Genomic DNA, 24,519 nt, shown 5'->3' on the forward strand with positions numbered 1-24,519 from the left:
GTAGTGTAGGAAACACACTTTTGAGAACCAAAATATTTAGTAAGATAATGATTATGCCACACAAAAGCAAGCATGTTTCAGGATAAGGCACAAAGTTTTGCAGTCATACAGACTAGCTTTGGGACACTGGGCAAATTATCCTCCCAATCTGTACAGTCCACAGCTCTTTAAAGAATAAGGACACATATAAAGCACCTAGTATACTGCCTGCATCAGTGTGGCACATATGAGTATTGAATTAGTAATTACTTTATGCTATACTAAAGTTATACTTAAGCATATTGATTTTAACAAGATTATAAGAGGCCCTTATAGACCTATGATTACCAATTAGAACTTCCAAAGTACGTAATGAATAAATACATTGTACGCCTATAATCCCAGCCCTCAGGAGGCTGAGGCAGGAGGATTGCAGAGAGTTTGAGGCCACCTTGGGCTGCAGGGTGAGTTGAAGGCCAGCTGGACTACATAGTGAAACCTTGTCTCAAAAAACAAAAACAAAAATTAATCACTGATTTAGATCATAGCATGAACATGACTTGAATAATTTTTATTTTCAGCTACTGATGCTGTTTATTGCCCTAAGCCATGAAACTTTCAATCCACCACAGAAAGCTAACAAACTTTCAATTTTTCTCAACATTATCATATGAATGTATTACCAGCAGTGATTTACTTATTCTTCAATATGGATTTCCTATACATTTGACAGTATAGTTTGTAGTTTTACACAAACAATAACTCAAATATCTTTCTAGTCATAATCTGCTTCAATAAAGCTGAAATGTCTATAATAACATTATTCTTGGTTAACCACAATAAACAATTCACATTTTAAAGGAATGTAAATATTTCTTTGGATACATGTCTATAGTACATTGTAAAGACTGCTATGTCTAAACAAGGATAGAAACCAACATTGAAGGATGAAGACTATAAAGTGAGTAACAGCATATTTTAACATAAAAAACATACATTGCAGTCAAAATTCTTGTTTTTTACATGTATAAAGTAAAAGTTCAAACTATCATTTTTTTTGGTTATTTTGAGACAGAGTCTTGCTATGTAGTTCAGGTTGGCCATGACCTCACAATATACCCCATACTGGCCTTGAACTCAACCTCAAAGTGCCTCAGCCTCCGGAGTGCTAGTATTATCACCCCCAGCTGGACTGACCTTTTTAACTGGGTCAAATTACCTGACACACAGAGGCCGAAGATTTAGCTCAGTGGTTCTGCCACCTGCCTTGCAAGCGCAAGGTCCCGAGTACGATCCCCGGTATCAAAAAAAAAAAAAAAATTACCTGACACGAATTTTTTCCTTTGTGTAAAAGCATTGTGACAGCTAGGGAGATAGGTCAGTAGCAAGGCACTTACCTGGCATGTTTGAGGGCCCAGGTTCAATACCCAGAAACACACATACATGCATGGATGCGTGCATTATGATTCATAGAAGTTTTTTTTGAAAGTGGGAGTAAAATTATGCATTTGGTCAAGGATTAAGAACAAAGTTTTGCTTTCTAGTTTCCTTTTTATCTTGTTAGACATAAAAATGAAATCAATGCACAGGAAAGTATATCAAAACCAGTCCTATCTCTTCTCCCTTTAACATGAAGGTTCAACATTATATATTTTTTCAAGAGTTGACCAAAAATGTAACCTCCTGTAAAGATAAAGACTAGAAACAGAGTTAAGATGCTAATAATATGTGTGCATACATACATGTACAAACAGTGACTTAGGAGGAAAAAAAAGAGATCTAATAAAGTCTACAACAGAGTTCCAGTTTTAATGAAGATAATAAAATCTTACAACTTTTTTTCCAATAGGCTTGCAAGTGGAAAATGTTCACACAGAAGGACTTGAGACATTAAACAGACTAACAAAGAGGCTTGTTCACTTAGTTAGACATTACTGAGATTAACTTAAGAGTTCTAGAAGTAAAAAAGATCCGCTTATGCAGGTGTATGAAGAATGACACATTAGATAAAAGATTATGTAAGTCATTTGCTTAAAAAAAATTTTTTTCTTGTTATCTTTTTCAAACTATGAAAGATGTGAAATTCTTTAAATACCATCAGATAAGTTAGTAATAGTTCCAACTTGAAGAAATTACTTGTATAGTTTTAAAAACAATCAAGTTTCAGTCTAGTTGAACATATGTATAGTGTTTTAATTATTCAAGAAGGCCAATAGTAATGTATTCAGACCATAACACTGTATTATTATTTCTTAAAATAATATTCCTTTCAAAATAATATACCAAATAAAGATCTTAAAAGTGCCACATGCTGTTTCAATATGAGGTACATAAGCCAATTAGATAATCATTATCCTTTAACTTCAGAAGTAAAATTCATGGAGCAGATTTCACCAATAGTACAAGGAAGGAAAAAAAAACCCAACAGTATTGAAAAATAAATGAAAACTTACTTTTTATTGAGTGTTTATTTTTTACATGCCAAGCACATTAAAAGTGAATCCATATGAAGTTGACTATTCCATAAAACCTATGCAATGGGAATGACCAAAGCTGTCTACACAATACTAATGAGTTCAATAAATTATCCAGAAGTTTTTCCACAAATACGTGGGTTATCTGAATGAGCTGATTTTTCAACAAAAGAATAAGTTTTAGCTTTCATATGGTCTTTGCTGATAGCAATAGCTACTTCTTAAATTTAGAAAAACAAAACTTGTGGAAATAAAAACTCCACATTGCATAGCCAAATGTTCACACAAAAAAAAGGTTCACTGAAATGTAACATACACCTCATCAGGGATCCAGAGGGGAAAACAAAACAAAACACAGGTATTTAATCAATATCCATCAAGTAATCATCACTAACATGGTATTACTACCAGAGAAACTGTCAGTACATAAACTTTAGATTAGAGGAGGCTTAATTACCTAAAAAAAACCCCAGTAATAATGCATACAGAAATATTAATTTGAAACACATATAAAAATCATGAATAGCTTGGTGCATCTAACATACATTGAATTCTTGTTACTTCACTACTGCTATAAATTCCTTAATAATGTCCTTTTCCTAATGCATATTGTTTAAATATGGTATTTCCTAATATACGTCAACTCCTCCCTTCCATTGTTCAGTAAATGTTGCAGCAAACTAAACAGTACCTATTAACTAGATCTGAAATACAATGGCTGGATAATTAATACAAAAAGTACTTTTGAGGGAATCAGAGTAGGCAGCTAATGACTACTGCTACATTTTGTTATTGATACACTGCTAAATAGAAGCGCTGGTCCATGGCCATTTATTCAAAACTTCCATAATACCTGTAACAGTATACCCACATGATTAATAAATATTTGTTGAAATAAGGTATGAAAATTTAATATAACCCCCATATACATACTGTCACATACATATAATTATATGGGGGTGAGGGTATGAATTTATGAGATTTAGCTAAGAAAAACAGAAAACAATATGGGCTCAGGTTTTTTTATATAAGGTTCAAGTCTTTAAACTGAGAACCCACCTCCGTACATCAAAAGAAATTGAACAATATAGGAAGGAGATGCCTTTTTATATACGTGCTTGAGTTTAATGGAAAAAAATACTAGTTCTTAGATAAATAATTTAAATTAAGATTCTCCTTTTCCTTTTTTTTTTGGTACGAGGGATCAAACTCAGGACCTTGCTCTTTCAAACAGGCACCGGAACCACTGCGCTAAATCCCTGGCCCTAAATTAAGATTCTCATCAATGGGATGTCCTCCATAAGTACAGTTCTAATGCAAAAGAAGTCAAGCTTTATCGTTACACATTAGGACTGGTACACATATAATATGAAAACGTTTAACATTAGTTTTAACTTACTATTTTAAAGTTCTGATTCTTGAATGCCAATTCTCTTTCATTTAATGTATTTCTTTTAATGAAAGGCTGTTGTGTTTGGTTCCACACGAGAAACCGCATGAAAGAATGAAAATATATGCCTCAATCTTGGAAACATTTAACAAAATCATGAGTAACTGCCAATACAACATGTAACTTAATAGTCACTGATTCACAATTATAAAACTTAACCAAGAAAAATAACTACCATTGTACATGTGAAGATTATTTAGCACATCAATTATCAGGTCCAAGGTCTTTACTGTTTTGTCTTATGGAGTCGAGCATATGGATGGTTCTATTACACTGACTTACATTGTTTTCAAAAATTAAAGGTGGACTCAAACTTTTACATATTAATTTTCTAATTATAAAAATCCATATTACTCCAGAAAACACAAACCACATATAACTGAGGTAGGTTTTTCATGTTAATATATATTGCTTCTACCATAACTTTAAAAATTTAAATTTATGAAGGAAAAAAAAATTGTTTCATTTACCTGCCTGACACTTAATTTTCTATATTTTAAACTACTTGAACTATTGTGAGAATACTAATCTGATTTAGGTTAGTTAAAAATACACATCCCACATATGTTCTTCCTTTCTAATAATAACTATATTACAACAGATTAATAATCCTAGAAAAAATGAAATAAAGAACACTACAGAAAATTTCAAGATAATTCATATCAGAATGGGGAGGGAAGTCATTTTCACTGTAAACATAGGAATTTTAAATGTCATGAATACAACTGTGGATGTGTTTTATGTCACAATTTCCCATGAGATATAAAAAACAGTATTTCTTAATAGGACTGTCACAAATACCTGTACTGTATCAGAAATAGCTAAGTTTTCTAGGGTGTTATCTTTTATTTATTTTTTGGGGGGGTACTGGGGATCGAATTCAGGACCTTGTGCTTGTGAGGCAGGCGGCGGAACCACTGAGCTAAATCCCCAGCCCTAGGATGTTATCTTTTAAAAATATATTTTCAATAAACTTTAAGGGGAAATTATAGCAGATGATGCTGCATTTTTCAATAGTCAGTGAAAAAAATCTGTATGTGAAACAAAAAATCTGCATGTTTTAAGGAGGTGGAGGAGACTGTTATAAATGCTTTCCTTAAATTGTCAAGCTAATGTATTTGCTATTGATATCATTGTATTAAAAAAGCAAAATCACTGCTGTAAATATTCTCAATAAATCAAAGAAAGGGAAAAAATTATAAAACAATTCAGTCTTTACAAATGTCCATAACTGACATAATTTTTAAAAGTAAAATGTTCCTTTATATATGAATTAAACAGAAAACTGGAACTAATTCTTTTAATGAAAAAAATACACTAATATATTTTAAAACTGGATACTAACAGCATTTTCAAACATACAAAGGGTAAATGAGGAAGTAGGTAATAGGGACATTTCTGCCAAATATACACAGGGATGACTAAAATGAGATGAATCCCTTACAGCCAAGGTAGTGAGCCTGGGATACCACCTTGCTCTGTGGGCAGCAGCTCACTGTTCCTGTGCCAGGTAAAGTCTCAGAGAGGAAAGCCCTTATGCAATAATTCTATAATCTAATATTAAACATTTTGTGAGATATAGAAAAACTGCTCCAGAGATGAGGTTAATTATTAAACTAAAGGGGGAAAAATGTAGTAGCTAAAATTGTCAATTTCAGAACCTTCAATAGAAAATACAGGAATAAAGATACAACAGTAGCTGATTCCAAAACTAAATTATATGATCCGAATTATTCTTTAAAAATGATGATCTTTAAAAATTCTCAAGTCTAGGTTTCCAACTAAATCTATTCAGCAGCTATAGCCAGGGATTCTTTTCAAGTTCCTCAAATGATTCTGATGATTGGCCAATTTTGAAACCTGAAGTGGTGAATGCAGAGATTTTTAGAATTTAACATCCGATGTCAGCACTACTCCATACTTTTCCTCACTTGTCTTATCTTACATATTTTTCTAATGTAAATGAATGAATGAGTTTTGCAAGTGAAGGTAAAAAGTCAGCACAGTATTCAAAATGGATTTTACTATGGTCTAGCCACTCCCACACACTGACCCATACATTCATATCACTACTGACTGCTACCTAAGATTCACTACCAGGCAGACATTTCTTAATTTAATATTAAGAGAGGGGGTGGGTTCCTATTCAACAGGAAAATGTAATATGAAAAAACCCTCAGTACTACGGATATTTAATAGAAGTGAACATTTTAATAATTCTTCAAAACTCATTGTTTTTAGGGCCGGGGATTTAGCTCAGTGGTGCCATCACCTGCCTCGCAAGTGCAAGGTCCTGAGTTCTATCCCCGGAACCCCCCCACCCCCCAAAAATCATTGTTTTTAAAGGTTCAGTGTTAGGAAGAAAAATCCCTTAAAATTGGGATAGGGGAATATTCTCTCATATGAGAAAAACTGGGTCACAGTGTTTCTCCAATTTAGAAATTAGGCAATGTTATTTCAGTACTACTTTTGTTTACATATATTGCTTTGTCAATATATACATATAAAGGTTTTAAGTGTGAGTAAATATTGTGGTTCAGATTTTAATGCATATGATCATATAAAGGTGGATTTTCTTCTTAATCACTGAAATTGTACCACTTTCAAGGACTAAAGAATAAACTTTTAAAATTTTAGAAAAATAAAAAAGTAGTACCTACACAAGTAATTATACATTAAAATTACAACTGTATGTTTTTCAAAAATTAGTCATTGAAAATTTTTTCAGTATTCAAACACAATAGTAAATTTTCATTTACTATAGCACAATTCAAGTATTCACTTAAATTTATCCTTAGCCAGGTAGAACATGATATTAAGTAACTTTTTATAATAGCTTTCCTTTAAAAGATTAGTTATACAAAATAGTGTGATTACTTATTACTATAAATCACAGAATAAGTGGAAAGAACAAATGACGTAGACACAGACCTTTACAAGTAAGTTTTCAACACATAAAGTTGCACACATCAGAAATAAGGCATTTGTAGGTAATTCCCCCAAAGTATTCAAATTCATGTAAACAAAGACTATGTATATTCTTTTAGGGAGAAAATGCATTAATACAGATAAAATATACTCAAACAGTTGTGACTTTAAACCATATATTATTTGAACACCACAGAAAACCAAAAGAGGCATTACCTATCATTCTAATTACTAAAAGATGCCATTTGTGAAATAAAAAGTTGATACTTTTTTCAAAGTAATAATGAAAAAAATATTTTGAAAATAAACATCATCCTTTTTCTAGAAATAAATATACATAGTTAATGTACGGCAGCATAGGAATATTATCCTAGCATTAACCATAACACTCAATCAGTAGTTTTAAATTTTTTTCCGTATTGGGTCTTGAATCTTCTACCTTGTCAGCTGCCCAACAACTTTCAACAGAGTTTTATTTTCCTGCTTTAGCTGTTCATTTTCATCTTCTATGTCATCTAGATCCTTAAAGGGAGGAAATGAGGAAAATAATACTTTAAAAATAGTCTCGAAATAAAAGACTTTAAAAATACACACTCAAAAGAAAATCCATTTAATCACATAATTTTGAAATGAGGATAAGTTCTAAAAATAATTTAGATGGAGTGTGTTTCACCTAAAGTGAACAACCATTACATGATTCTTTATTTATTATCACAAGCATATAGGCCAATTCTTGTCTGATCTTTCAGCTTTTCAAGAAAAGCTAGAAGTCAGGATTTTATGTTAATCTTTCCATTTTTAATCATCATAATTAACTTTATTTTGTTTTGGTAAAACAAATTTCATTCCCCCTCTACAAAACAGAGCTAAACACAGCACACATAAAGGCCAATACGCAGGTTGCAATTTTGTGTCAAGATGTACAGATACAAGTTCTGGATGTATTGTGCTACTGTGTGTGATCCTCAAAGGAATACATCTGGGGATGAGACTAAGATGAAAGAACTGAGTCATACGCAAAAGAGGATCCAGGATACACAGCACTGATCTAGTTCAAAGTATATGTTAAGCTTCTTCATGGCATTTTGTTTGAGGAAAAGATTTTAAAGTTTAAAAGAAAAAACAAAAACTGGAAGCCATTAAAGTAGGTATTCATTCTCCAGCTCTAAAAGATATGACTTAGCTCTATTTTCCCTGTATTAATTGTAGCTTCAAATATGCAACTGTCCAGTTAATACTAAAACAATCCACTATAAGTTTTAGTTACAAGAAACAGTATTTCAAGGCAGACTATTTACTAATTGTTACAAAAGCAGATATTTACAGGTTTATCCTTGCAGTTCACAATCTAAAACTTGAGACAATCAATTTGAATCACAAATGTACTGTAAGATAAAAGCAGTCTGATAAATTTAGTATACTACCTCTGCACAATTACACAAATGATTTGCAAGTTTACGAAAATCAGAATTTGCATTTATTTACAAACTGAATGATGTTAGGAATTAATCTGTTGAAACAACAACTACAAAAATAGGTGATTTGGGCCAGGGATTTAGCTCAGTGGTTCCGGTACCTGCCTTGCAAGCAGAAGGACCCAACTTCGATCCCCGGTACAAAACAAAACAAAAAATCAGGTGATTCCTGAAATTACAACTGAGATCTACCTAAAATTTAAAATTTTTAAGTGGTAAAATACATTCATGGATCATTACTAGATTATAATCTCACTAAGGGAAGGGATTTTATCATTCTTTTTATTGCTCACAATAAAAATACATTACAGAACTGAATTCCAATATAAATAGAGGAACACCTGTGTTGAACCAATATGAAAGGCTGCCTGTTGTTGTTTTTTTCCTTTTTGTGGTACTAGGGATTAAACCCAGAACTTGCACATTGAGCTATTCCCACCCTTGTGATTATTTTTTATCTTGGGTCTGGCTAAAATGGGCCTCAGATTTGTGGTTCTCCTGCCTCAATCTCTCAGAGTGCTGATGTCAGGCCAGTGCAAACTCCTGACTTATCTTAAAGCTTGATTAGAATAGGTCTGCATATAAAGAAGCCTTTTTATCTTTTCCTCTTTCATGATTAAAGATTTGATTGGGAGAATCTGCTTATTTTCTCCCTGAAGCAAACATTTCTTCCTTTCATTTTATGTAAAGCCCTCTAAAAAGCAAAATTATAGGATCTTTCCTCATTACCATTACCTAAATATGACCTGCTTTTTAAGCAGCAAATACATTCTAGGGCTAAAAACAAAACCGAAAAAAAAGCTACAGAAAAGAATAATAGAGAGCTTAGGACCTAAACCTAAAGTTGAAAATGCATTGAGTACAACAAGAGGGGAAAAAAGTGGTAAAGATATACAAAAAGATATCTGGAGTTCCTTTGAGTGATACAGTACCAATTCTTCACTGATGCGATTTTGTGTCAATCCCCTTACACTTCCAGATTCTCAATAAATACATTCAGCACCCCACCTTCAAATGAGTACAATTAAGTTCAACTGATTATTGCCTCTAAGAAATACTTACTCTGCTCAACAAATCAATTTCTTCTTTGAGTTTTCCAATCATTTCCTCTTTATCCTGCATCAGTCTCACAAGTCTTAGGTTTTCTTGTTTTTCTCTTACAACTTCCTGGTAAATATAATTACAAAGCATTACTTGGGAAATAACTGGTTGTTTATAATCTTCTTACATGGTATACATCTATAGTTAACAATGACAAATTCCAAATATTGCTAAAGAACCTAAATAATTGGCAAAGGTCCTTTTATCTATACTTTGACATTGAATGCAACATTGTCAGAATGAAGACTTTATATAATTTTTTAAAATAACAAAATTTAAAATATCTATAAGAAAGGAAAAGGAAAATTTTAAGTTTTTCATTTTCCTTTCCTTTAAAAAGATGCCTTGCACTGGCACAGTACTGCACACCTGTAATCCTGACTACTGGGGACCATGAGGCAGGAATAGCACCTAAGCCCAAAAGTTTGAGGCTGGCCTAGGCAACACAGCAGACTTTGTCTCAGGAAAAACAAACAAACAAATAAACAAGGCATGCAAACTATCTTAGATATTACGAAGATTTCTAATGTCTTAAGACAACATTTGATAAGGAAAACCCATACCAGTAATGAATCAGAGAATGAGGGAAACACAAGAGCTATAAAATATGTTCCTGATTAAATTCATACTTATATATGTCTTTAAAATTACAAGATTCTACGACCTACCTCATTTGTATCACCACCTTAAGTTATAAACTAGCTTTTTTTAAAAAAAATGAATAATGTCTTTTGAAGAAATCTGAAAATTCACTAAAAGTATAAAGTTTAAGAGCTAGAAATGTGATTCAGTGGTTTAATTGTAGATAGGTAAATTAATTGGGTATCTTGTAGGCAGTTAGGGCTAACCCAGCCAACATGTAGGACAATCAAGACACATCCACTGAACGCCAGCACTGTGAAAGTAAAGAAACTATCACACCTGCATAGGATGAATAGTAGTGACTGATATTCTAAATAGGTATCAATCACCTGGCTGGGGGAACAAGATCTTCCAAGAAATATCTCTGACCCACTCCTTACCACAGAAAATCCTTGCTCTTTCCTTGTACACTTGTTATGTGACTTGCTTCCCCATGGACCCCCATTTAATCAATATTACCTAAGTGACTATACTTGTTGTAATCTTATTGGTTCATCACAGTTTTTTCCACTTTGTGATTTCTCATTGGATCAATACTACCTAAGCGACTGTACTTGTAATCTTATTAGCTGACTATAGTTTTGTCCCACCTTGAACCTCCCTTGCCTTGTGGCTTTGTCCCATAAAACACCTCTGAGAAGTTGGGTGAGAGGGCAACCCATTTTCTGGTCCCCCTTCTGTCTCTCTTAGACAGAAGCTATTTTTCTCTCAATAAATTTTCCCTACTCTTAACCTTCACTGTTCCTAGAATTCATTCTTTGATTTTAGAGAAGAACACGAACTCACGTTTCGGATATCTACCAGGTTTGGGAGTTATATCTATTCCCCCTATATCATTTTCAAAGGAAAACTCTAAAGAGAAAAACAGTAGTCCTTAATTTTTTTTCTGATTCTGCCAGTTAACTGACAATTGATAAAAGGAAGAAGCTAAAACAGATCAGTTTCTGATATCTGAACTTTTTTTTTTTTTTTAAGCAATGCAACAGCACAGGCTGGGGTTGTAACTCAACATTTGAGTACTTGCCTAGCATTCACAAGGCCCTGAGTTTGATCTTCAGCACTGCAACATTCAACCCACTCTCACTCCTCCCAAAGGCAACAGTATTCTTTAAAAAGAAAAAAAAATCTTACTTAGAATTCAGGACATTGTACTAGGTAGGCCACCTTGGGGGCAACAGGGAGAGAGAGCGAGCTGAAAAGGGCTAGGCCAAGACTTGGCTTCTTTCCTACTAGCCCTCAGAAAAAGCTGTGAGCTACTAGCAATTCAATCCTAGCTCTTATGAAACTACAGAAGCCAAAAACTCCCTTGAAAGCCATTTGTCTGTGTTTTCCACAATATTCAATTTAAACTCATTAAAATTCAATTTAAACTCATGGTTCCAAGTAGAAATGAGTGTTAAAGCTTAGGTGTGGCCTTAAATTAGTGTGACCTAAAAATAATCATAATGTAAAAAATAAAGTTTTTGAAATTAACCTCTACTTAAAACAAACTTTATATCACAGGGAATAATTTCAATTCAATAAAATGAAACATTCTTAACAAAGTAATTCAGGGCCATTATCAATTTTAGAAGCTGAGTATCTATGGAATAAACCTGAGAATAATAATCATTTGAATTATTCTCAAAAATAGTTCTAAGCAAGTTTACACTTAAATAAAATTATTTCAAACACTGAATATAGACCTAACTCAGAAGCACTGGAAAGTCTATTAATAAAAATCTGTGGAGACAATAAACACATAGTAGTATACACTGCCAGCTCAGTTTTCTAAACACTTCAAGGAGAAAAGACCATTCAATATAAAAAGACAACATTTTGCAGAATAGGAATATCCATTAAATATTAAGGAATACAAAATTTTGCTCCATCCCTAAAGTTTTAAACATCATCAAAACTGAAGAGAAAAAAACATTAAGTTAATAAGAAAATATCTAATCACTATGTATCTACAAACTAAAAATATAAGACATTGATTTAAAGCTGCTATTTTACTATATATGGAAATACCAATTAACACTACTCTCTCCCATTAGGGCCCTCTTCTTTTTATTTGCAATATCTCTGCCTTACAAGTATTTATTTTCACTTAGCTACTATTAAACTTAAAAAAGAATTCTGATATATTCATTTTATCAGTCTTAAATAATTTATAATCATACCTTTTCAAGATCTTCAATTTTCTTTTCCAATGTGCTACTTGGGACCAGATTACCTGCAATATTTGTATCTCTACTGTATCTACTAAACCCACTTCTGTCTGTCCGGGAATATCGATTTGAGACATCATCTTCAGAGGTTGTGCTACAGGAATAAAGATACATATTTTATAAAAATTCTAGTACTGTAAAAGAAAAATATCAAAAATATTTTCTATTCAGCCTAAATAAACAATTAACATTCCTGAAGAACATATGGTTATAAAAAACGACCTATTTACAATTGTACCAGACATTGTTTTGGGTACTGAAGATGCTAACAGCAAACACAAGACACTGCCCTTTCAAAGAGCTTTCAGTTTAACAGGAATACAACCAATTGTAATACAGCAATATGAGCATCACCATCAGATCAGTGTAGAGTACTGCAAGAATTATGATAGAGATCTTCTAGCCAGTGATGGCAAACCTTTTAGAGCTTTCAATGATAACAAACAGCCCACTGCGGCATGTGTACCATAGGTTCACCACCGCTGTCCTAGATGATCTATGGGAAGAATCACTTGACCTTCCTTTTTCCTTTAAAAAAATCTTTCATGGACTAATGCTTTTATAAAACAAAATTTAAAAAATGAACTTCTGGAAAATAAAAGTAAAAAAATATATAAAATTTAAGTCAAAATATTTAATTAGATTCAGACCATAAAGTAATAAATAGGATGGGAAAAAAGAATGACAGAAAGTTGCATAATTTTCCTTGAAAGTATGCATGTAGATAATATAAAACTACTTTCACACTAGTAATATTTATCATTTCATACTTTTAACTAAACCAACAGTTGAGTAAACACTACTCAAACACTAATTTATACATCATGAATTAATAACACATGTCAATATTTTAAGTTTTTAATGTAACAAATGAATCTGTTTGTTTGCTGCATTATTTTTACAGACATAAAAATTACCCCCAAAAGTTAGCAGCTCAAAACAACACATATTATTTCAAAGTTTCTTCTGGTAAGGAGTTTAGAAGCAGCGTTACTTGTTAGTTATGATTTTGGGTCACATAAGTCAAGATGTCAGTGAATGCTACAGTAATATGAAGGCTTGACCAGGCTGAAGAACCTGCTTCTAAGTTCATTTATGTGGCTGATGGCAAAAGTACTCAGTTCTTCACCAGCTGTTGGCCAGAGGCCTTGATCCTTCTCTACGTGGACACTTCTACTGGGCTGCGGACCACAGGGCAACTGGTTACCAGAGAGAACATGATAGAATAACCAAGAGAGAAGCTGCAGCCTTTTATAATCCAGCCTCATAAGTGACACACTATCAACATCTACCTTATTCCACTGGCCATGTATCCCTGGTACAATGAGAAGGGATGACACAAGGTATAAATATCAGGAGGTGGGGCTCTCAGAGAGCTATTTTAGAAGCTTGTTACCACACTTGTTAACTCATCTAATTTAGGTTGGACTAGTGACAATGCTACTCGCAAGGGATAAATGTGTACCTTATTTCTATGTTTTGTTTTAACAGCACTCAGAGAAAATAGTCTCACAGTAGAATATTGACAGGAATAGGAGAAGAGATTTTCAGGTAATTTCCCATTACTTTTAAATGAGATCTAAACTAGTAATTTCCACAGTTGGGTTGTGCCCTAGATTATCTACTAGAGTCCAGGAGGTAATCATTGAATCTGTATTTATATCTACCTTTTTAATCTGAAAAACACTAGGATTTTTATATTTAATAACTAGTATGGTTTAATAGTCATTCCTTCTTTAATATGCCAGATGGTCATTTAATACTAAAGGTATCCTGAGGGAATCATTCTTTGTTCACTTTCTTCATGTTATACATTATAATAATGTGAATGTCTATATAATGGACTTAGGAATCATTATTTGGTTAATGAAAACTCACAAGATAAGACTGATGGTGGGAAATTTATGGAGAAAATCAAACCAACTAGGTAACTACAGAGATGTCCTCATGTTTGCTCAACTGGCCAACATACACAAAATCAAATCCATTCTCATCAACTAAAAAAAAACTTTATGCTGATTTCGAGACACAAAATGACACTTTTAAGAAATTCAAATTCTATTCTGAGGCGTCTCTGCTGTGATAGTCATTAAAAATCAAATATACCCGGGGTTGTAGCTCAGTGGCACAATGCCTGCCTGGCAAACACAAGGGTCCCGAGGAGATTGATCCCCAGTATGGGAAGCGGTGGGGATCAAATATGTAAACTGGTAGCTCTTTAAATCTCTGTATCATAAAGTCTTAAAGTTTTCAGAAATAATGAAGATGTAGTCAATTTTGTGAGAACAAATTTTGTACCATAATTAAAACTTAAAGATTAGTCTTTTATCCCTTTAGGTACTGCTTTTGTGATAGATAATATTTATTTTTATGTTACTGTATTGTGAATCCTATAAAATAGTATATAAATAAACATACACACCAACACAGGTATGTAACAAAATTTGGAAAATGTTAGTTTAAATTCATCCATAAGCATTTAGGTTTCTTGCTTTTCTAGCCTCTTATCTGTGTTATCTTTACATTTCACAGTCACATTGGACTTTTCTGTTTCTCAAATGAGCTACATAGTCTATTTCAAATATTTGCACATTCTTATTTCTCCCTTAAGTTGAAGTTTTAAACATTATAGCATAGAGCTACTCAAAGAGGGATCTTTGAACTATTTATTATCAATCTATGATAAGTAAAAAAACTAGAGAGTAAGCATTTAGAAACCTGAATTGCATTTTGACATTGTCATCATTACCGCCAATGCATGATTGGTGGATTTTTCTGTGAACAGGGTGGATGGATTCAGGTACTATGATGAACTACATGCTAATTATGCCCAGCAAGACTATGTTGCAACATACGATATTTTTGTTAGGCAATTATAATTCAGAAATGTGTAAGAACTGAAGAAAATTGAAAGTATTTATTAGGCTTAAAATTTTGTGTTAATGTGAATCAGACTTATTTTTGTTCCACAAATAATCTTTTAAAAATCCATAATAATAAATAAAAATTTTAAAGTAAAAAGTTATTCTTACTCTTAAGTTTCTGAGTTTGTAAGTATTACCTAAATCTTGGAAGTAAAATTTACATTACTTTTAATTCTAATTTTATTGATGACAAAGTAAGCTTTATTGGTCATTTTTGAGAAGTTATGATAATACTTTCTGAATGTGACAATAGTACTAAACTAAGTGACAATGGGAATAATTTCAAAGATACAGACCAAAAGAGTTTGTATTAATGTTATTAAGAAGAAGTATCAGGCTATTCACTTTTAAAAATTTTTATCCAAAATGCAGAAAACCTGCTTTTTCAAATTTGTCATTAAAGTGAAGGAATAGCTCAGTGGTAGAGTGCTTAATTAGCACTCTTATTAGCAAGGCCCTAGGTTCAATCTCTTGTATCACCTCATCCCCCCCCACAAAATTGTCTTTGGTCCTTCATTGATAGCCAGCTGTAATACTTTATCTAGCAAAATTATAGTGAAAAAAGTAGATTCCCAATTTATGAATTTCCTACCCACAGATTTTTTGTTACAAAACTAAAATTTAGAGTCCTATCAAATTTTTAAGGCAACAGATTATAACTTTTTGAAATCTGCAATTACGAAAATCACAACCCACTATTATTACCTCATTATAGAGGCTGTCACCACAAGCTAGGGAAACTTTCCCCGAAAATTTCTAACATATTTCGTCCTTTGATCTTATCTGCCATTAAAACACACCTGATGTTCTGTCCTTGCACAGAAGGATAAGATCATTAGATGAGAAAGAGGAAAAGGGAAGGGGAAAGAGGCAACTTCAGCCAAATAAGTTCAGGGCTGGGGATTTAGCTCAGTGGTGCCACCACCGGCCTCAAAAGCACAAGGTCCCAAGTTCGATCTGTGGTACCAAAAAAAACCCGTCCAACTCACGTACTTAAAAAGCTGAGGACTGAACTGGTTTCTTATCTTGCAAAAACTTTACAAGTTCATCCCAAAGTTCAAATACTCTTGACTGGAATTTTCCCTTTGAAAACCAATGTATAACTCAGCATCTAACAGTTATCAGCTCAAATGATCATAAATTTCCAAGCTAATATTTACTTTTTTAGAAAATGCAAATTTGATGCACTAGCGTTTATTCACACTTTTAGTGAACTACCAACTACAGGTGAGATAGAAAAAAAAGTATCATGTTTTTTGTCTAGGTTTCTGGCTTTAGCAAGAATAAATGTGGATGACCTACTGAAATCTATCAAGTTTTACAAATTTACTTCTGAAAATGCTAAGTTTAGTATACTCCTGAGATATCTAAAAGTAGATGTTTGGTGGTTATTGGTTTTACCGCTACGGAGCTCATGATTTAGGGTCATCAGATATATGTATAGGTAGACTGAAGTCATTAGAATGAACTAAATTTCTAGCACAAATACAAAAAGAGAATAAAGATAAATAGCTGAGTAATGTCAATATATAACAAGCACATACAGCAAAGGAAGAAAAACAGAGAAGACTGGGAAGAAATGCAAGACAGCAACACAGCAACAAAATCAGCTACCTTACAGAAAAACAACAGAATCATTTGAAAGAACTTCTTTTTCATTTGAAAAGTCCAATTTTCTGTATAATCCACAAGATATTCAGGTAGAAACTATAATGTGGACATCTACCAACCAATACCCTCAGAAATATGACTGTCCTTTAATGGTTTTGTGTTTGCTTAATGAACAAGTTTAAAAGAGTATTTTAGAAAGAGGCTGGAGGAGGATCCAAGATGGTTGATGCTCAATGCTCATCTCCTTCATCAAGAAAAACTAGGTCAACAAATGAATGCCTACATTTCAAGGAAAGTGACTGAGGGAGAACACCAGAACTCAGCCAGGGAGGGACAAGAATTCTAGAAGGCACAGAGAGACCTGGGATGGCAGCAGAAACAAAACATACTGCAAATGTGACACCCACAGCCTAGGCCAGGGGCAACTCCCCAATGCCAGGAAATAGCAGACAGGTATTATTATAAAGGACGAGCAGTTGTTAACTACAGGAAAGATCCATAGTCCTTACTGGCTTTAAATCAAATCTGGAGAACTGTTGGTGGGGGGAGTGGGGGGAGTGTCTGTGACTGCTTAGCTTCAAAAAAGGGGATCACATTGATCTCCTCTCTCAACTCCCAGAGTCAGCAACATTATCCTTCAGAAATGGAGAAGTAAAGCTTTTCCCAAATAAAAGCTGAGGCAATTCATCACCACTCGACCAGCCTTACAACAAGAAATGCTTAAGAGTATTAAAGTGAAAGAACCATAACTATCATAATGAAAATATGTGAAATAAAATTAATTGATAAAACAGAAGAATGAAAAGAGAAAAGAAACGTTTTTAACTAGAAAAACATACCACAAGATAAACAATAAGAGGCAGGAAGAAACAAAGATTAAATAATCAGAAAACAACTAACAAAATGGCAGGATCAATTTTTTACTTACCAATAGTAACTGTAAATGCAAACAGATTAAATTCCTCAACCAAAAGACAAGACTATACAAATAGATTTTAAAAAACAAACAAACTAGATGATTCTGTTCTGGTTTATATCTGGATGTCTCCTCAAACCGCCTGAGTGGGACTTTGAGGAGGTGGCTGGATCATAAATGCATATTACTTACCAGTGGATTAGTCCACTGGTGAATTTATAGCTAAATGTGATTGAGAAGGTAAAGGCTGGTTGGTGAAAGTGGCTCACTGGGGGTATGGCTCAGAAGGGTCTATCTCCCACCCTCCTCCCTTGATCCCCCCTCTCTGCTTCCTGCCTACCATGACATGAGCTCTTTCTCCTCTGCCAACCTCCTTAGCTATGCTTCCCTGAAACTGCTACAAATTGTGAGCCAAAATAAATGTTTACTTCTCTAAGTGGTAGGTGTCGGATATTATTTCTGTGATGAGAAAGTAACTGAAATAGACACATACAGACTGAAATTAAACAAATGGAAAAAAGATATTCCACGCAAATGAAAACCCAAAGCAAGGAGTAGCTGTACTTAATCAGACAAAATAGACTTTAAGTCAAAATCTATGAAAAGCAACAAAGGAAAACATTATATAATGACAAAGGATTAAGTAAGAAGATAGAACAAGTATACATATGTATGCAATCAATAATGAGTCACTCAAATATATAGAGGAAATACTAGTAGATCAAAAAAAAAAGAAATGAATATAATAGCTGGGGACACTAACACCACACTTTTAACAATGGACAAATCATCCAAACAGAAAACCAATTAATAAGCATCAAAATTAGTCTGTACTATAGAACAAATAAACTTAATAAGTACCTATGGAACATTTTATCCAAAGAGTGGGGAATATGAGGTGTTAAAAGTTTAAATTTTAAAAAATTTATTAGAGGAAAAAACACATTGCCATTAATCCCCTTCAAAGTACCCACCTTTGCTTCCAACACACTTAGCCCATCATTCTTGCCACTTTCTGACGCAGTTCCAGAAGTTTTCTTTCATGTCTTTACAAAGTGTATTAAAATTATGGTGAATGCTGCTGCCAACTGTCATTCAACCAAAAAGCAGGCTCATAAAAACATTACGGTTGGGTCAGGGATTTAGCTCAGCAGCACAGCACCTGCCTGGCAAGCTCGAGGTCCTGAGTTCAATCCCCAGTACAAAACAAAACAAAACAAAACAAAACAAAACATTATGGTGTCCTCATCCACTAGATCTGGCATCTTGCAACTTTTGGCTCTTCCCCAAAGTCTTCCCCAAAAATAACCATGAAAGATAAACATTTTTAATCAATTCAAGACATCAAGGCAGCCATGACAGTGGTGAAAAACATCCACAAAAGAGGACTTCTAGAACTGCTCTGAAAGTAGCAAGAATGATGGGACAAATGTGCTCAAAGTGGAGAGGAGTATTGTGAGCAGCAATAATGGCAGTATGTCTTTTGCTGTAATAAGTATTTTAAAAGTTTAAGCAATCACTGTATACAGTGTTCTCATCATTGTGTGGAACATTCTCCAGGACAGATAGTATGTTAGAGCACAAAACAAGTCTCAATAAATGTTTATTAAAAATTGAAATCATATTATATAGGGTTTCTGACCACAATGGATAAAAATAAAAGTAAACAAGACCAATGGAAACTATATCAATACAAGGAAAGTGAACAACCAATGGTCAATGAAGGAAAAAAAAAAGAAAAAAAACCTTGTAGCATACAGCAAAAAGTAGTACTAAGAGGGAAGCTTATACCCAAAAAATGCCTATATCAAAAAAGGGAAGATTTCAAATAACCTAATAACATTCCTCAAGAACCTATATTCACCAATAGCAGATTACACTGAATACAAATCAATAAAGAATCCAATTCACAATAGGTACCCCAAAAATCTAACATTTATTTAGCCAAAGAAGTGAAAGATCTCCACAATAAAAAGTACAAAACATCAAAACATCGATGAAAGAAATGGAAGTGAACACAAAAAATGGAAATACATTCCATGGTCTTAGATAAGAAGAATATTGTTAAGATGTCTGTCCCACCTCTACACATCACCATTATCAAAAATCAACTCAAAGTGGCCAGGCTGGGGGCACAAACCTGTAATCTCATCTACTTAGGAGGCTGAGGCAAGAGCATTGCAAGTTCAAGCCCTGAATGGGCAATCTAGTGAGACTCAATTTAAAAATGAAATTAGAGCACTTGGATAGCATGTGTGAGCCCCTTTCCACCAAACTGATCTTAGAGAAAGATAGAATAGTGGTCAATAGAGACTAGGAAGAGAAGGGATGGTCATGAAGAAATTAAGATAATAGGTACAAAAAAATACTTAAATAGAAGGAATTACAGTATTCTATACCATAGTAGAGTAATTATTATGTACAATAATTTATATTCCATATCTTAAAATACTTGGAAAAATATCCAAAGGTTCCAAAAATATAAAAATGGTAAATGTTTGAGATACAAATGCTAACCGCCTGATTTGACCATTACACACTGCATGCATACTGAATTATCATACTGTACTACTACTATTGTCAATTATATATATTTAAAAATATAATAAACAGCATTTTTAAAAATATTAACCTATTAAGTTTTTTAAATCAATGCCTTTAGGCTTGTAAATATATACAGTACCATTACACAAGTTTAAAAGTGAGATTACTACTGAAAAACAAAATCAGTGTTTTGTCTCCAGTATATATTAGATTTGAAAGAAATGCAATAATTCTGAAACACCATGTTACTTAACTTTTCTGCCAAATTTAGCTGTTTATCATAAAAACAAAAAATTGAGGCCAGTGACACATCGTGGAAATTATTCAGAGTAAAAGACTGTCCCATTAACTCATAGAAACAAAAAATTTAACCCATTTGGTGGGTCAGTTACACACAATGGAAAATACTATGAATAAAAGATTGTTTCATTAACTTCAAAAAGTTTATAATGTTCTACTTAAGAATGTTAACACAAATCTCTAAGAAAATCCATTACCTATAATATTCAGAAAGGGGAAAAGAACAATCATTACCACCAAAGATAAATACCACTCTTTACTCGAAGTTTTCCTCTTCTGAGAATTGTCATATCTTCTGTGGAAATGTGTTGAGAAGAAGAACACTTATTCTAAAACTATCATGAGAATGAGCTGGGTAGCTCTAAAAGATTATAAAGGAATTTTCCACTAATGTAGACATTTAAAAGCTTAGCAATTAGAGGAAATACAAGACTCATGGGTAAAACCCTACCTGTAAAATGGCTATCAAACATTCAAAAGTATTTGAATGTATCATAAAAATCCTAAAAAACCACTAAGTACAAAATTGGCCCCCATATTTAGTATCTTTCACCACCCTATTCTCTCCTATCATCACGCCCACTCCTCAAAACAGCCCCTTGTTCTTTGTAATTTCTTGCTTTTCTTCCTTTAAATACAAACTCATACACACCAACAACTAAAAATCAAAATCAATTCTTTGGTTCTTTACGAAAACTGTGACATATATTCACTATAGAAAAGGGAAAAGAGACACGAGTATTATCAGTGATCCGATCAAACCAGAGATTACTACTGTTAACATTTTACAATATATTAAATTTTTTTATTTTTCGGAAACACAGGTCCCTTTAAAAATCTGATGAAAGATATTTTCTGAAAGAAAAATAAGCAGTCTTTTACATAGAATTTTTAGCAGCTCATGACACCAAGTCTCAAGTTACAAACATTATATGTATATACAAACATTATGTATATATGTGTGTATATATACACACACAAACAATATACATATATGGACATTATATACATATATATGGACAGACTTTGTTTCATGATACTTCATTGTAATATGCTATCCTACTGTCCCCATTTAACATAGTTAACTTCGCTATGTAATTAGTATTTTTATACCACCATTTTAATGGCTTCATTGTAACATCAATACATATATAACACTGTATCTTATAACCTATCTAACTGCTAAATATTTAACTTGTTCCACTAAGGAGGTACCACACATGCTCATTTCTGGTTTATTAAATATTACATATATTAACTAAATAATTTTAATATATACAATATATTATAGATAATATATACAATATATTATAGCATATATTTTATATAATAATGTAGAATTCAATATATTTAATAATAAATATAATTCACTATATAGCTACTTCATTAAATATACTTGGTTGCTCAATGATTATCATTTGAAAGCTAGACAAAACAAATTCAGAAAACATTTTTGTAAATGTCGTTCATAATATTCAATAAAAACAGCTAAAATTAGGGCCGGGGGTTTAGCTCAGTGCCACCGCTCCAGCCCTGCAAGCACAAGGTCCTGAGTTTGATCCCCAGTACTGGAAAAAAAAAAAGAATACCTAAAATTATACACTCCTCATTATTATCTTAACCTGAGTCTCTCAGCCAAGTATCTTACACTTCACAATGAATCAATAAATAGTTGACATATAATATCCATTTTGTTTTTTTTGGGGGGGGGGCTTTCAACAAAACACTATGAAAAAGTTTTGTGTATTAAAAATAAATATCGCATAAAATGTGTCCAGGAATTTTATATATGATACACTATGCATTTATATATTTCATATTACCCCCAAAGTGTAAGCAACCAAAGTGCTGAAACACTGATGACTAAATAAAATGCAGTATATTCATCCACACTGTGATATGGATAAATCATAAACATACTAAATGAAAGCAAACATACACAAAAGGTCAAAAATTGTGACTCAATTTACATGAAATATCTAGTCTAAACAAATTTACAAAGACAGAAAATATTACTGGTTGCTAGGAACTGGTGAACAGAAAGAATAATGATTAATAGCTATGAGCTTTCCTTTCGGGGAGAAAAACAAATTCTGAAAACAGATAGTGGTAATGGTTATATAACATTATGAATATACTGTACTAATAACTACTGAATTGTATACCTTAAAAAAGTGACTTATGGTATTTAAATTCCATTTCAATAAAGCTGCTTGAAAACAATAAATGAGGAACAGTATGTTCAGTTTTAGAGGTTAATTTCCAAAGAAATACATAAAATGCACTTAAAAAGGTTAGGGCTTAATATAGCTCTATGATAGAGTGCTTGCTTAGCATGTGGAACAGTCTAGGTTTAATCCCCAAGTACAGCAAAAAAAAAAAAAAAGAGTAAAAATTGTCAGATACTATTATATAAGTTTCTCTTTCATAATTATGCAGATGTTCTAGAACTTCTCAAATTTCAAGACCATAATTAAGAACAAAAGTTATTTTCCAATATTATACCATAGCTGGAACAAAATAAATAGTTTGGTAGAATGTGAAATCCAGGGCCAGATATGTAGAAGTTACTCCTCCCCACCACACAAATTTTTTTAGAACCTATGTTAAACAGAAAAAAATCTAGTTATCAGTACATTCTAGTTATTTGACGTCTAAATATAATAAATCAAACTTCTACATTGCCCCCATTCTTAGCTATAGTAGGCAGATTAGTATTATCATGAGGTAAAGCAACAGGTGCTGACAAAATTTGCCAATTAAAGGCCTGGGATTTAGCTCAGTGGTGCCACCACCTGCCTCTCAAGTGCAGGGTTCCAAGTTCTATCGCCAGTACCAAAAAAAAAATTGCCAATTAATATCGGCTTAATCTCACACAAGTCATTAAACCTTATTGTGCTTCAGTTTCCTCACTTGTAAAATAGGAATAATAAAAGCATTTCCCTCTTAGGACTGTTAAGAAATTAGCTAAATTAATGCATATAAAGAGCACTTATAATAAGTACCTGATACATAGCAAGTATTATAAATCTTACTTGCAACATAGAGAAGTCCACAAATCCACCAGGGAAGAATTCAGCCCACAAAATGTAAAAACATACCAATGAACTTAAATTACCACTTTGTGACTTTCACATCCTTTTGCAAAATTCACTAACCAAAAGAACTATAGTATTAAAATACCTGACAGAATCTGCTTCTAGCAGGCTAACACAGAAATAAGCAAAAGATCTTGAAATCAAATAATTTCTTTAAAGAGTCACATAGAGTCCAAAAAGACTCTATATACATTTGGTCTTACTGTATTTTTTTTTTCATTTTTACAGAATCTAGCAGATTTTTATAATTTGACCCTTGAACAACCAAGGAAGTTTTTTGCTATCCAGGGTTCTCAGAACAGATGTGCAGACAAAAACCCCTAAGAGTTTTAAAGTAACGTTATAAAGTTTCAGTTAAGAAAAAGTTATACCTGCGTTGCAGGTATAACTTTTAAATAAATAATTCACTTTTCAAATTTTGATAGGTTCTGTTTAATTCCCTATGAAATAACATGAAAATCAAGCAAGAACTAAAGTTCTACACTTCTCTATTAGTTCAAAAACAACAGAGTTGCAGGGCATGGATATACACACCTATAATCCTTGCACTCTGGGAATCTAGAGTGCAAGTTTGAGCTCTGCCTGTGCAATCCATTGATGAGTTATAGCCGAATGTGCTGTTAAGTTTTTAAGTGGGGTCTGGGACAAAGAGGTGGGCCACTGAGGGCATGACCTGGAAGGATGTGTTCTTATCCCTGGCTCCTTCTTCTCTCTCTGCCACCTGGCTACCATGGGTTTATGTTATCCTCTGCTATGCCCTTTCCACCGTGCCATTTCTGCCTTGAAACCAACCACTGGACCCTCATAAACTGTGAGCCAAATAAACTTCTTTTCAAGTTGGAGGTGTCAATATTTTGTTTCACAGAC

General features: G+C 33.0%; 1 protein-coding gene across 1 annotated transcript in view; it reads right to left on the reverse strand.

The window, feature by feature from the left end:
- Window positions 1-2,417: 2,417 nt before the first annotated feature.
- Window positions 2,418-24,519, reverse strand: part of Pawr (pro-apoptotic WT1 regulator) — a 148,208-nt gene continuing 126,106 nt past the window's right edge. Inside the window, exons 4-6 of the mRNA XM_004844994.4 lie at window positions 12,212-12,353; window positions 9,369-9,473; window positions 2,418-7,353 (exon numbers count right to left, since the gene is read on the reverse strand). Of these exons, the coding sequence (XP_004845051.1) occupies window positions 7,267-7,353; window positions 9,369-9,473; window positions 12,212-12,353 (334 nt within the window). The 3' untranslated portion in view covers window positions 2,418-7,266. The remainder of the gene's footprint in view (window positions 7,354-9,368; window positions 9,474-12,211; window positions 12,354-24,519) is intronic.

The sequence above is a fragment of the Heterocephalus glaber genome, unplaced genomic scaffold, assembly GCF_053883595.1.
Source record: "Heterocephalus glaber isolate CG9 unplaced genomic scaffold, H.glaber_assembly_v1.0 deba00001571, whole genome shotgun sequence".
In the NCBI taxonomy this organism is placed as follows: domain Eukaryota; kingdom Metazoa; phylum Chordata; class Mammalia; order Rodentia; family Bathyergidae; genus Heterocephalus; species Heterocephalus glaber.